The sequence below is a fragment of the Leptonychotes weddellii genome, chromosome 4, assembly GCF_054177405.1.
Source record: "Leptonychotes weddellii isolate Sample4059 chromosome 4, ASM5417740v2, whole genome shotgun sequence".
Lineage (NCBI taxonomy): Eukaryota > Metazoa > Chordata > Mammalia > Carnivora > Phocidae > Leptonychotes > Leptonychotes weddellii.
Genome location: NC_138372.1, coordinates 169,802,986 through 169,816,752, shown reverse-complemented (window position 1 = coordinate 169,816,752; position 13,767 = coordinate 169,802,986). Strand labels below are relative to the sequence as shown.

At 53.4% G+C, this 13,767-nt stretch overlaps 1 protein-coding gene and 1 long non-coding RNA gene across 2 annotated transcripts in view; one reads left to right on the top strand and one right to left on the bottom strand.

Annotated features, from left to right (window-relative positions):
* Window positions 1–2,544: 2,544 nt before the first annotated feature.
* On the top strand, window positions 2,545–7,203 carry LOC115937373 (uncharacterized). The gene is made up of 4 exons (XR_004072673.2): window positions 2,545–4,310; window positions 5,589–5,701; window positions 6,129–6,241; window positions 6,341–7,203. It is a non-coding gene; the product is annotated as an uncharacterized LOC115937373 (long non-coding RNA).
* Window positions 7,204–11,550: 4,347 nt separating this feature from the next.
* ZNF696 (zinc finger protein 696) overlaps window positions 11,551–13,767 on the bottom strand; it is a 5,245-nt gene continuing 3,028 nt past the window's right edge. Inside the window, exon 3 of the mRNA XM_006748235.3 lies at window positions 11,551–13,185. Coding sequence (XP_006748298.2) covers window positions 12,077–13,185 — 1,109 coding nt within the window. The 3' untranslated portion in view covers window positions 11,551–12,076. The remainder of the gene's footprint in view (window positions 13,186–13,767) is intronic.

Below are 13,767 nucleotides of genomic sequence, written 5' to 3'. Positions count from 1 at the left end.
GACTGAGCCACCCAGGCACCCCGTATCTTGAATTTTTGTGTGAATTTTAGAATTGAGTTGTCAATTTCCGCAAGGATTTGGGGAATTTGGTGGGGACTGGCTTATATCTGCAGATCACTTTGGGGAATATTGCCATCTTAGCGCAATGAAGTCCCCGCCCCACAAACATGGGATGAACTTCCTTTTATTTAGATCTTTAATTTCTTTCAGCAGTGTTTTGTAGCTTTCAGTTTGCAAGTCTCTCACTTCCTTGGTTAAATTCATTTCTAGATATTATCTTTTTTGGTGCTGTTGCAAATGGAGTTGGCCCCTGATTTTCTTCTTGGGTTGTTATAGGTGTCGAGACGCAAAACTGACTTCATGTGTTGACCTTATACCTGCAGCTGGGTTGCATTCACTTATTAGCTCTTGTAATTCTGTAGATGTTTTTGGGTTTTCTAGCTACACAGTCACACCATCTGGAAAGAGAGACCGTTTACTTCTCCCTTTCTGGTTTGGGTGCCTTTTATCTCATTCTGTTGTATGTGCTCTTGTGTTTGTTGAGTGTGTTTGTTTTTATCATGAGAAGTGTTGGATTTTGTCAGGTCCCTTTTCTGCATCTGTGTGGAGATCTTACAGCCTTTACCTGCCACTCATTTAAAAAACCTGCGTAGTCTGAATTTGAAAACACAGTGGCCTCAGGATCCTATCCTGATGATGGAACACGGCCCGAGCTAGAATGCACTTCCTGGTTTTAGAAGGCCGACGGGAGAGAGATTGTGCAGACCGTGAACACAGCTGGTACCAGGTCACGTCTAGTGTGCGTCCAGCCAGCGGCTGCGTGGCTCACCCTGGACTGGTGACCACCCCCCCCGCGGCCAGGGCTGCCTGGGTGCTGGGATCCAGCCGCCTCACCGGCATGCCGTGTGCCACGGCTTCCAGCCACTAGGTGTCAGTGAGAGCCGGAGAACTGATGGCAGGGGTGAGGGTTGTGAGGGTTGCAGGGGTGTGCGGGCGGGCTTGTGTCCCCGAGACGACAACGAGCCTGGGCGTGCTCTGTGCTGAGCTGCTGGGGAGGTTGCCACATTTTATGGGAAATCACTGGATCGTGAATATACAACAAAAGAAGTTTTCCAGGGGCGCCTGGGTGGCTACGTCAGCTGAGCGCTGGCTTCGGCTCGGGTCACGATCTTGGGGTCCTGGGATCGAGTCCCGCTTTAGGCTCCCTGCTCAGTGGGGGTCTGCTTCTCCTCCCTCTGTCCCTACCCCTGCTTGTGCTCTCTCTGTCTCTCTCAAATAAATAAAATCTTAAAAAAAAAAGTTTTCCAAAATAACTTCTTCAGCGACAGGCGGAGGGAGGTGCCGCAGGACAGGTGGCCGTGGCAACCGGCTCGGACACGCCACGCCAGGGCTGCACTGCTGCCGACTGCTGCCTCTCGTGGTCTGGTTGGGCCCCCAGAGGCCACCCTGTTTTTTCCACACGGCCAAGCGCTCTTTAGACATTTCCCTGCCTGGTCTCCGGTCTTCCAGGAGTGTTGGAGAAGCAGGAGCTGCCCGGACCGTGCATCGCGCACCCGCGAGGACCGTGTGGCTGCAGGGAGGGGGGTGCGGGAGGCTGGGAAGGGCCTTTGCTGGCCCCCAGGGAACAGCAACGTTTGGTGGCAAGCTCTTTGAACATAGGGTGCTCCGTGAAGCTTTTCTTTCCTTGTTCATGAAAAACACTGAGTTCTGCGGGAGTCTGCACTCACCGTGGCATACGGCTCAGATTTTCCGTATGTGTGCACCCACAGCCTGCAGCCCGAGAAGGAGCATTCCCAGGCCTGTCCCCGGGCCTTCCTTCAGCGGGGCACCAGTGCGGCCTGTCCCCGGGTTGCTGGTCATTGCTGGTGTCCTCCGCTGCGTAAACACACATCTGTTGCCCTGTTGGCTGGCGTTCAGACCGTCAGCCTGAGCAAGCTTCTTCAGCACTTGCTGATCCCTCTAGCATTTATGAAATTACAAGCATTTCACATTTTGAATCAATTTTTTCTACACGTGTGGATGCAGTAGCCGCAAAAGAAACTTGTCACAAAAATTCCATGTTTTCTTGCTGTGAGTTTGCTCTCAGCCCCGACAGTGACAGTCCTCCCAGGCTAACGTCCGGCTTCTGGGAAGATTGAGCTGGAACAGGAAGTCGGGAGTGCACAGCAGCTCTGAGTCTGCCACTTGGTTCCAGGCCAGGGAACTGATCCGACATTTTCCCCTCCCACCTGGAGGGGAGAGCAATGCGAACTTTTAACGCTTTTGCCGCATCCAAAGCTCACTCTTGGGAACTTGGGGGCTGCTGCTCCCACCGGGAGAAGAGAAGCCCCGAGCGTCACCTGGGCTGCATGTCTCCCTCCCGTGAGACGGTGTGGCCAGAGCAGCCCAAGGATCCAAGCCCACTGTCTTGGGATTGGATCTTTCATTCCCCGAGCCCCGGGTAACTCACAACAGATGGCGGTTCTGCCGGTCTTTGACACTGCAGACGACTCGATGGCCGTCCAGGCACCAACGCTATGTCCTGCTCCACCCCACATCCTTCCTTTTCAGAATAGTGCTCTGGCCACCAGCCGGTGAGTCTGAGTGCTGGGGAATCCCACTCTTACAGCAACCCCGGTCAAGCGTCCCCAAGACCACCCCTAAGTTTAGTGATTCTTGGCGCAGAATCACCCCTCTGACTTTGTACAGCAAAAAGGTACAGAGCAAAATCAGCTTGCGGAGCCGTGCAGGACATGCTGAACTCCCCTCCCCAGCGATCTGTGGCACCCACGGGGCATGTCGTCCTCAGGACGCTCCCTGGAGACTCGGGGCCCAGGGAGAACAGGGGCTGGGCATGTAGGCGCCCTCTGCCTGGCACACACCTACCCTCTGGACGACCAGAAGGAAAGCAGGTGTTCAGCATACACTCGATGCTTTTTCTGCATCTCTTGAGATGATCATGTGTTTCTGTCTTTTTCCTCTTGATAGGAGTGTATTCCATTAATTGTTGGGTGGTGAGCCATCCTTGCGTCCCTGGGATGCATCCTACCTGATCATGGTGTAGAACCTTTTTTGCATATTGTTGGATTGTTTTACTAGTGCTGTGTGGAGGATTTCTGCTTCTGTGTTTACAGTGGAGACCGGTCTATGGTCTTATTGTGATGTCTTTAGTTTCAGTATCAGGGTAATGCTGGTCTCAGGGTTGGGAAGTGTTCCCTCCTTTTCTGTTTTGTGAACATTTGTGAAGAATTGATGTTCATTCTTCTTTAAACGTTCGGTGGGATTCACCAGTGAAGTCCTTTGGGCCTGCGCTTTTCTTGTGGGAAGTTTTGAAGTTACTGGTTCACGTTCTGTATTTGTTACAGGCCTATTCATTCACATTTTCCATTTTCCCTGGTCAGGGTGGTGGTTCGCATCTTCCCAGGAGCTTGTCCATCTCACCTGGGTCACCTAACTTGTCGGCACAGTTGTCCCGGTTCTCCGGCCTCACCCTTCCTGTACTGGAGAGTTCCCTTTATGCTTCATTGCCGTGGCTGTGGTCCTGGAAGCTTCCCCCTTGTGATGGGTGTCCTCAGGTGCAGAGGAGAGTTTTTATTATTTTTTATTTTTTCAAGGTTTATTTATTTATTTGGGGGGGGCAGAGGGAGAGAGAATCTCAAGCAGACTCCCCACTGAGCATGGAGCCCGACGTGGGGCTCGATCCCACAACCCCGAGATCACGACCTGAGCTGGAACCAGGAGTTGGAGGCCTAACCGACAGAGCCCCCCAGGCGCCCCAGAGGGGAGTTTTTAGTAGTGGGGTGTGTGTATGAGGAATGTCAAACATTTAGATCAAAGAATATTCCCCTTCAGTGAAGAACAAGACTGCACCCCCCAACCCCAGATCCCCAGAGGCAGCTGCTGGGGAGCTTCTGGTGTGTGTCCCCCACTTGCTCCCCTCCTCTTCTCCACAGAAGCAGCAGCCCAGCGTCTTCTGTCCTCCCTCTGCCCTCAGGCCCCTGGAGTCTTCACTGCTGCAGCTGTTCCCGAGAGGCCCCTGCACGCAGAGCTCACGCCTCTTGACCACTCGGGATAGATGCCCACTTTTCCAGCTGAGCGGCCGCAGCAGCTCTTGGCGCTGCTCTGGCCAGTGCAGCAGCATGTCCACTCGCACGTGTGTGCGGGCGGAGCTGGGGCCTGCGTTCCTGGAGGAGGACTGGGGCCGGAGCCCACATGCACTGCTGTCGTCTGCCCCGAGCCGTCCCACGGCCTCGGGCCGTCCAGCGTCACCAAGGCCTGCGGAGCCGGGAAAGCAGGCCTTGGTTTTGATGCATTTGATTTTCTTTTAAAAGGTGAATAGATGGGGCACCTGGGTGGCTCAGATGGTTGGGCGTTTGCCTTCAGCTCAGGTCATGATCCCAGGGTCCTGGGATCGAGTCCTGCATCGGGCTCCCTGCTCTGCAGGGGTCTGCTTCTCTCTCTCCCTCTGATCTTCCCCCTGCTCATGCTCTCTGTCACTCTCTCAAATAAAATCCTAAAAAAATAATAAATTAAAAAAAATAAAAGGTGAACAGAGGGCAACCCTCTTGGATTCCCTTCCCTTCCGGAACTTTGTACTGTCCCTTCACTGTCATTCAATAAACCTTGCTTTGCTGCCCACCAAAAAAAAAAAAAAAAAAGTGGAACAGAGCTGAGCATCTTCTCGGGCATGGAAAGGCTCTTCTGTTCGCTCCTTTTCTCTCTGGCTATGGCCTTTGCCTGTCGCGTTTCAGATGTCCACACTTCCCCTCTCTGCGAAGTCTGAGCCAGAATGACTCTGCCTCCATCCTGCTGTGGGCTCTTCGGTGGTGCAGGCAGGGTCCCTGCCTCCTGGGGCTTTTCCCTCCTCTCTGGGGTGGGCGGGCGGGGGCCAGGTCAGGAAGCGTGGCCCTCCCCTACTTTGCCAGACTGCTGAGAAGAGTGGGGAGCTGCTGGAGAAGCTGGAGGAACAGCTCATGAGACTGAGCATGCAGGCTCCAGACAGGGAGGAGAGCTCAGCTGCCTGGACCCCCAGATCAGTGTCACCTGCTTCATGGGCCCCAGCTTGGCCCCCTGTGCCCCGGTGGTCAGCATAGGTCCTTCCTAGGATGGGCACCCCCTGACCGTCTGATGCCAAGTCCCCTGTCATGTGTCCTCCCTCCTCGAGAGCTCTGGGACATGGAGCCCAGTGTCACAGGGTGACCCTGAGCATCAGGCTGCTTGCATCCACCCAGCCAGGGGGCACTCGGCCTGCTTGCTGGGTGTGAGCATGGCCGGGTCGTCTGTGAGCCCCACATGCTGGCTGCCTGGGCTGTGCTGGGGAAGTTGGCCCCAGCAGGTCCCTCTGCACCCCTGGAGGGGTGGCTGTGCTGTGGGGCAGGAGGAGCACGTCCTGCCTGGCAGCCCTGGTGTCCTGACCTGTGTGCTGGGCTCTCCCGAGAACCCTGGTCTTCTCTGCAGGTTTGAGAGGCGTGGCTGTCTGTGGAGAAGATCCACGAGATGTGCAGGGAGCAGTTTGCGTGGGCTCCTGACTCGGCAAGCGAAGACCTTGAATTCTGAGTGCACGTCTCTGCCTCATTGCAACTTACTTTGTGTTTTTTTCACTATTAAAGCAATATTGGGGATTTTGTGCAATGAACTGCTTGTGCAAGCATTTGTTGCCGTTATACAGAAGGTCGCCGACGGCCATGGCCCGTCCTTTGAAGCGTGTCCCCTCCACCAGCTGGTGAGTCTTGAGCTGCCTTTCAGGCTTTCTTCAGAGAGATGGGAGGGGGGCTGTGCCACTTGGCTGCCTGCCCAGGAGCTGGGCCGTGCTGTGTTCCCCTCTGTGCCCCCCTGTGGAACCTGCCTAAGGGTGTGCGGGGTGCTGGCACTGGCAGAGGGGGGCCCTAAAGGGGGTGGACTCCAAGCCCTGACTGAGGGAAGGGTCTGATCGTCCCGTGAGAGACCTGTGTGCCACCCCCAGGCCCATGCTCTGTCCCCACTCTGGGTAGGGACCCCTCAGACATGCTGAACAGACAGGACAGCAGGGCTGCCAAGTGCCCGTGGCCAGGCTCTCCCTCCAGGCTCCGTAGCTTGAGGGGGCCATGGGATGGGAGGGGTCTTAAAATTCTCTTGCGAGGGGTCAGATAATTTTTCTTTTTCGTTGACAGGTCTCTGGCTCAAGAGGCCTCTCCTCTACTTCCAGACCTGATGAAAATCAGATGTTGATTAGGCTTTGTGTCTGCTTTGGCAGTTGGTTGAGACTTTGGGAGCCATAAAAGGGGTAAGTGTATTTTGCGTGTGGAAAGACGGTAAATAATTGTGCCCCAGGGTGTGCTGTGGGAAACTAAAACTGGTCACACACCTCTGCATCTCCTCCCAGGAGACGGAGACTGTCCGCGCATCCTGGGCTGGTCTTTGGCGTCCTGGTGAGGACCCCCTGTCTACTGGAGCCTTCTTACTCCTCTTTCTCAGTTACTCCCTTGTTTTGGGGATCTCCTCTTTGTGTCTCCTGAAGAACATTTCCACAAGAAGTCATGAGACATTTTTGGTGAACTTGCATGTCTGGAAATACCGTTCTACTACTACCATCACGCCTGATGATTTGAATACGCGTCAACTTTTAGGCTGCAAATTATTTTCTCGTGTAACTGTTAGAGCTTCGTTCCACTGTCTTCTATGTGTGACACGGCTGTGAAGAAGTCTCCTCACCCCTGTGTGGTCCGCCACGCGGGCACTTGCTGGGCCTCCCTGCGGCCAGGGGCACCGCACAGCGTCGTGCAGGCTGTCACTGTGGGGAGCTACAGGCGCTTCCACTGCGGTGACGCGGGTCTGTCAGGCCTGGGGAGCATCAGATGGGGTCTCTGGCCATCCCACTCCCACCATGTTCTGGTTTTTCCCAGAACTCCTGCTGGTCCTAATCTGTCTACCGCCTCACCTGCCTCTTCGCCTTTTCCTTTTTTAAAAAAAAGATTTCCTCGGGGCACCTGGGTGGCTCAGTCGTTAAGCGTCTGCCTTCGGCTCAGGTCATGGTCCCAGGGTCCTGGGATCGAGCCCCGCGTCAGGCTCCCTGCTCGGCAGGAAGCCTGCTTCTCCCTCTCTCACTCCCCCTGCTTGTGTTCCTTCTCTCGCTGTCTCTCTCTCTGTCAAATAAATAAAATCTTTAAAAAAAAAAAAAAAGATTTCCTCACTTCACCTCTCAGCCAACTTGCTAATTTGTTTTTAATTGTGGATATCCCATTTAACTTCTAGGGTTTGTTTTGAATTTTTCCTTTTAAAATACTATTTGTTCTTTTTTAACGGACGCAGTTCCTTTTTGATCTCAGGTCACTAATCATCATTTTGTTCACTGGTTCTGCATTTCCTGCACCATCTCTTTTTCCTTTGGTTTGATTTCTCGCTTGCACATCAAAAACATTCCTCAGGCGCCTGGTGATGACTAGCTTCCCACCACGTAGGGGTGACGAAGGCCCGTGGGCACAAGTGAGGCTCACTGGCGCTCGAGCCCTTGAGCGCACTGGCTTTTGAGGGTTTGTAGTGCACGTCAGTTCCTTGTCTTGTCTCAGGGATGGCTCGCTAGCTCCTGGGACAGACCTGAGACTCCCGGTAGCTCGTTAGCGGCCGCCCACGTCCCAGTGCACACTGGCTTCTCATCTCCACGGCTGCCTGCGTGTGACTCCACTCCCTTGGCAGGCTCACGCCTCCACCTACTTCTGTCTTCATTTATATTGTGGTTCTGAGTAACAGACTCCTCTTACCCATGTTAATTTTTTAACTGGAAGTTTCCTCCAGTTAGACGTACTGTGCTTGTGGACATTCTGCCATCTCGCTCTGTGATTATTTGCCCAGTCCTTTTCTTATCTTTCTCTTTACCAACTCATGCTTTTAACTGATAGTAGTTGTTCACTTTAAATGATTGCATTTTTCTATTGGACTGGAAATGTATACAGCTTATATTTACTAATCAACATTAAATTATACTACACATATTTATCAATGTCTAAAATTAAGGTCTTATGCCCCTTTCCCCCTGTAGGAGGATCTTAGAACATTTACACCCCCTTCTAGCGGACATGCCGTTGTCTGGTATTTCAGTTGACATTATTCTTTTATACAGTGTTTGGACCTCATTCACATTGGTCATTTTGTTTGCTCACCACTCTATGTCCTATCTAAGACCATCATTCTGCAATCATTTTCCTTCTCTTTGTAGTATAAGCTTCAGAGATTGTTTCAGTGAAAGTTCCTTAGTGATAAATGATCTTATATTAAATGTCTGTTTTCACCTTCTTTATGAAAACTAATTTTGCTGGGCATGCAATTCTGGGATGACAGGTGTTTCCTCCCAGCATGTCGAAGAGGCTAAGCCAGCTGCCACCTCTGTGTTGCTTTGGGAAGTCCGCCGATGGTGTGATGGTGGCTACTTTGTGGGTGATCGAGCCTTCCTCTCAGACGATGTGAAGATCTCTCCTGCTGGCCTGTGCTTTCACTGTGTTGTGTGCAGGTGTGGATTTCTCTTTATTTATGCTGCTTCATATACATTTTGCTTCCCAGATGTGTGGATTTATGCTTTTCATTAAATAAAGAAAAGCTTGTAGGAACACTATAAATGGGGGGGTCCAAAAAAATTCAGTCCCGTAAAGTGCAGAATCTCATCCGTGTGAAGAATGAAGGGAGCCTGCACGGATGCCAGGCCCCTCCAGGTGTCTCAGCTGTCGATTGGCACAACTTGTTTACAGTTGTCCTTTGTGGCTTATGTGTTGAAGGTGATGGTTCTGGGTCTTGAGGATCGCTGGAACTTCCAGTGTATTGGTAATGAGTTCAGTGTCCTCTCCTTTCATTGATTATTTTGTTGGCCTGATTAAGGGGAGACGGGGCCAGTTAAAACTGGGGATGCAAATACTCATCTTCCCCAGGTGGGGTTGGCTGCTCTCCCCCTGACTGACCTCACCTTCACCTCCATTCTCAACCCTGCACAAGATGAGAGCTTGGGCCTGGCTGGAGAGTAGGGATTGGGTGGGCTGTGGCAGCCAGCTGCTGATAAAGTTGGAATTTGCATAAGCATGGGGCGTGTCATCACAGGGCCTCACTGGGTGTCCTCTCCTTCACCCTCTCTTCTCCTGGGGCTCCCATCAGGCCCATGCTAGACCGTCTTATTCTGCTTTACAAATCCTTTCACATTTCCTTTAGATTTTTCATCTCCTTGTCTGTGTGGTATCCGATTTCCTTGGATGTATCTTCCACTACATTAATGCTCTCTTCAGCAGTGTCTAATCTGCTTTTTAACCTACCCACTGAGTTCTATTTCAACAATTATATTTTTCATTTCTAAAAGTTCTTTAAAAACCCTGCCCGTCCATGCCTGATAGTCCTTTATTGCTTTCTCATTGCTGTGATTGTCTTCTTTATTTCTGTACATACTTCATACATAACTATTCCCTTGCCTGCATTATCTGGCAATTTCATTATCTGCAGTTCTTTGAGGTTTATGTCTACTGTTTGCTGTTTTTGTTGACCCTCATTCAGTGAGACCTTCCTATATGGTTGGTGATCTCAGCTCATTGCTTGACCTTATAAACAGTAATACTACAGGTCTAAGTAGGGGAAGATTTCCTCCAAAGACTGATTGCTTTGGCTTCTCCTGGTATCTGAGAGGGACCACGAACCTGGGACCGTTCAGCCTATCTGAGGGTTTGGGCTCAGCTTGGGAATCCTGGGCTCAGTTTTCCACCTCACCATTGGCCCAAGAGTCAGCAGCCCAATGGCTGTGGTGCCACTGAGTCCACTCTGGAGGCAACTCTGCCCCTACAGGCTGCACAACCCTTGCCCTAAACTCACATCGGAAAAGAAATAGGTGCCCACAAGAACCCTAGACTTGTACTGCTGTTTTGGAGGTCCCAGCCAGTTATAGGACCCAAGATAACCCACAATCAGTAGTTAAGCTAGAGCAGATGATAACCATGAAATGGCATCAAACCACAGCCTGACCAGCACAGATCTGGATCATGAAGCTGGACCCTAGGACTCATGGCCAGGTGACTGCTCAGATTTATCTTAGTCATTACAGTAAACTTTCAAGAAGATGATCTCACTCAATTCATTATGGCAGAGTTCTAGGACGTGCAACAAAGATACTTCACCAGTCCTACCTGGCAAATAACACATATGCATATCCATGACACTGTCATGATGTGCTGTAAAATGTTAAGTTATAAATAGTGAATTCACTTAAATTTTACTTTCTGCCTTCTCTGACTGCAGATTCCAAGGTTCCATGAGTGAACACATTTCTCATAGCCTTTCACACCCCCTAGTGCACCCTGACCTCTGCTTTGTACACAACATTTAGCCCATCTGTTGATTAAATCTTTTGAAGAACCGGCTTAGGAATCACCACTCCTGGGAGCTCTTCCCAATTTTTCCCTTGCCCTGATCATCTGTGTGTGCCTCTCTCCTGTGCTCTTAGTTCCCTGGAGGTACTTCTGTTATTGGGCTTTTTATTGGGCATGACATAGATGGCTTTCCTTGCCTGTCTCACTCTCTACCCTGTAAAGTCCCTGAGTGCTCGTGTCATGCTGGTTTTGTCTCTCCCAGAACAGTGGCAGAGAGCCTGGACAAGTAAGTGCTTAGGAAACATTTGTTGAAAGTACAAATACCTTTCTTTTTTCCTTTTTTTAAAGAGAGAGCACCCTAGTGGGGTGGGGCAGAGGGAGAGGGAGAGAATCTCAAGCAGACTGCGTGCTAAGCACAGAGCTCAACACGGGGCCCAATCTCATGACCCTGAGATCATGACCTGAGCCCAATCAAAAGTCAGATGCTCAACCAACAGAGCCACCCAGGTGCCCTGAAAGTACAAGTATCTTGAATCACTGAATTCTACTCCAGAAACCAATACTTCACTGTATGTTAACTAAGTAAAATTTAAATTAAAAAAAAAAAAGAAAGTACAAGACTCTTACACGTCCTTTTCTTGTACTGCCTTTATGAGGCTGAGCAGAGTTCTGCAAGCTGCATACCCTGAAATGGGTGTGAAAACACAGCAGATCTGTGTTCTCTCCTCCTCTGGCTGAGCCTGTGGTCTCCTCTGTAAACCATCTTTCACACACTCCCCTACATATTTCACGGACACTCTTTGGTGGAGTATATTCTGCTTTGGCATACTCTGTGTTGAGGGCTGCAGTAAAACAATTCTGGCTACAGGAGCTCCTGCTTGGATGGAGACACAGATACAAACACAGAGCTTTTATACAAAATAAAAAGTGACTCTTGCCTTTTAAAAAGTGCTATGTTGGGGTGCCTGGGTGGCTCAGTCATTATGCGTCTGCCTTCGGCTCAGGTCATGATCCCAGGGTCCTGGGATCGAGCCCCATATAGGGCTCCCTGCTCGGCAGGGAGTCTGCTTCTCCCTCTCCCACTCCCCCTGCTTGTGTTCCCTCTCTCGCTGTGTCTCTCTCTGTCAAATAAATAAATAAAATCTTAAAAAAAAAGTGCTATGGAACTAAGAAAACAACAGCAACAATAAAAAGCGAAACAAAGAAATAGTGATAAATCTCAAAAACATTAAGCAGAGGGAAAGAAGTCAGACATAAAAAGTATATGTTAAATCATTCTATTTACATAAAGTTCTAGAACAAGCAAAACTATAGTGCCAGAAACGAGATCACTGGTTGCCTCTGAGGCTAAGGGGGCGATGGAGATAGTCTATTATCTTGATAGCATGGTGGTTCTAAAGGTCAAAACAGGTTATATTTGTCAAATCTCATAGAACCCAGCCCTTAAGGTCATGCACTTCACTATACGTGAATTATCCATCAGCAAAGCGTTAGGAATATGAAATCAGTTTCAGGGGATACACGTCCTCCTCAGATCTCCCTCCTCTGGGGAAGCCCGCATTCCCCACTATAAAGCAGCCTTCCCTCAGACTCCTCCTTCTCTTCCGACTGCTGGGCAGGGGGGCCGTGGAGGCACTGGGGGCTTCCCCATGGCAAGAACTTAAAGCACCAGGCTGCTCCCTCATCCTCCTCATGCTGGTGGGACCAAGTACACAGCCCTCCAGGCGCGGCCGGAGTTTCCTGGGTGCTGTGCCCACCGCGTCCTGGCCCGTTCACCCGCGGGGGGCTCAGTCTGTGCCGTGGATGCGCTGGTGCTGGATCAGGTGCGAGCTCAGGCGGAAGGTGCGGCCACACTCGGTGCAGCGGAAAGGCTTCTCCCCGGTGTGGACCCGCCGGTGCCGGAAGAAGCCCGACAGGGCCCTGAAGGCTCGGCCGCACTCGCCGCACGCGTACGGCTTCTCGCCGCTGTGGATGCGCCGGTGCTCGCTGAGGAAGGAGCTGCGGCTGAAGGCGCGGCCGCACTCGGGGCAGGCGAAGGGCTTCTCGCCCGTGTGCACCCGCCGGTGCTGGAGGAGGTTGGAGCTCTGGCTGAAGGCCTGGCCGCACTCGCCGCACGCGTACGGCTTCTGGCCGTGGTGGGCGCGCTGGTGCCGGGCCGCGTTGGAGCTGTGGAGGAAGGCCCTCCCGCACTCGCCGCACGCGTACGGCCTCTCGCCCGTGTGCGTCCTCCGGTGCTTGGCGGCATCCGACCGCTGCCCGAAGGCCTTGCCGCACTCAGCACATCCGTACGGCTTCTCGCCCGTGTGCATTCGCCGGTGCCTGACGAGGTTGGAGCTCTGGCTGAAGGCCCTCCCGCACTCCCCGCACGCGTACGGCTTCGCGCCGTGGTGGGCGCGCTGGTGCCGGAGCGCGTGCGAGCTGCGGAGGAAGGCCTTCCCGCAGTCGCCGCACGCGTACGGCTTCGCCCCGGAGTGAATGCCCCGATGCGTCGCCACGTCCGAGTAGCATCTGAAGCTCCGGTCGCAGGTGCCACACTGAGAGGGCCGCCCTTTGCGGGGCCCCCTCCCGCCCGCGGCAGAGCGAGCGTGCAGGGTGGCGTCGGGCCGGGACCCGCTGCTCTCTAGGCCATCCTGCCCTCCAGGTCTCTCGGAAACTACTGGGACCCCGGGGGAACCCGCGGGCCTGTCTCCAGCCTCCTCACTCACACCGCCGTCCGGAGGCCCCCGTGCCCAGGGAGGCCCCTGACACGGGCCCAGCGCTCGCTCTCCTCGGCCGGCCCCTTCTTCTTCCAAAGCCCCCCGCTCTGGCGTTGGCTCCGTGCTCTGAGCCCCTCGCTCTGCCACCGAAGCGGCACAGCCAGAAGCCTGGCTGCCGCCTGCCGCCTGTGCCAGGGCCGCTGGAAGAGAGGGTCAGAGACGTGAGACAGGAGGCCCAAGGGAGCTCGGATGGCACACAGCCGCCAGAGTGGGCAGGGCGGTGGCCGGCGGGGTCGAGGCAGCGCTGCCAGTAACAGTGTGCCGCTCCTGCCCAGCTCTCGCCGGCACCCGGCGCCTCCGGTCCTTCCGCGGGGACTCCTCCGGGGTAGCCTAAGCCTCTACCCGCGGGCTCCGGAGAGCGGGAGACAGAAGCCCTGGCTCTGGGTGCCCCCGCGCGGCCTGGAAGGCAAAGAAGGCGGGCAGCGAGCCGGAGCGAGAGGAACACCAAAGCAGAGGCCCTGGGAGGCGCAGGGCTAGAGCGCCCGGCGGCACGGGCCGCGGTCCCCGCTCACTTCTGCAACCCCGGGCTCCCCAACACAGCTCTGGCCTTGACACCTCACCACAACCCGCCAAACCCAAGCGGCCTCTCATCCAGGCAAGTAAAAGAATCCTTCCTCAGACGGAAATCAGTGCCGAGAGTAAGCAACAGCCAGTGACCGGAGCCAGCCGGCTGGACCGAGGGGCCTCCCAGTCCTGGCTCCCGGTGGTGAGACTGCCGGTGG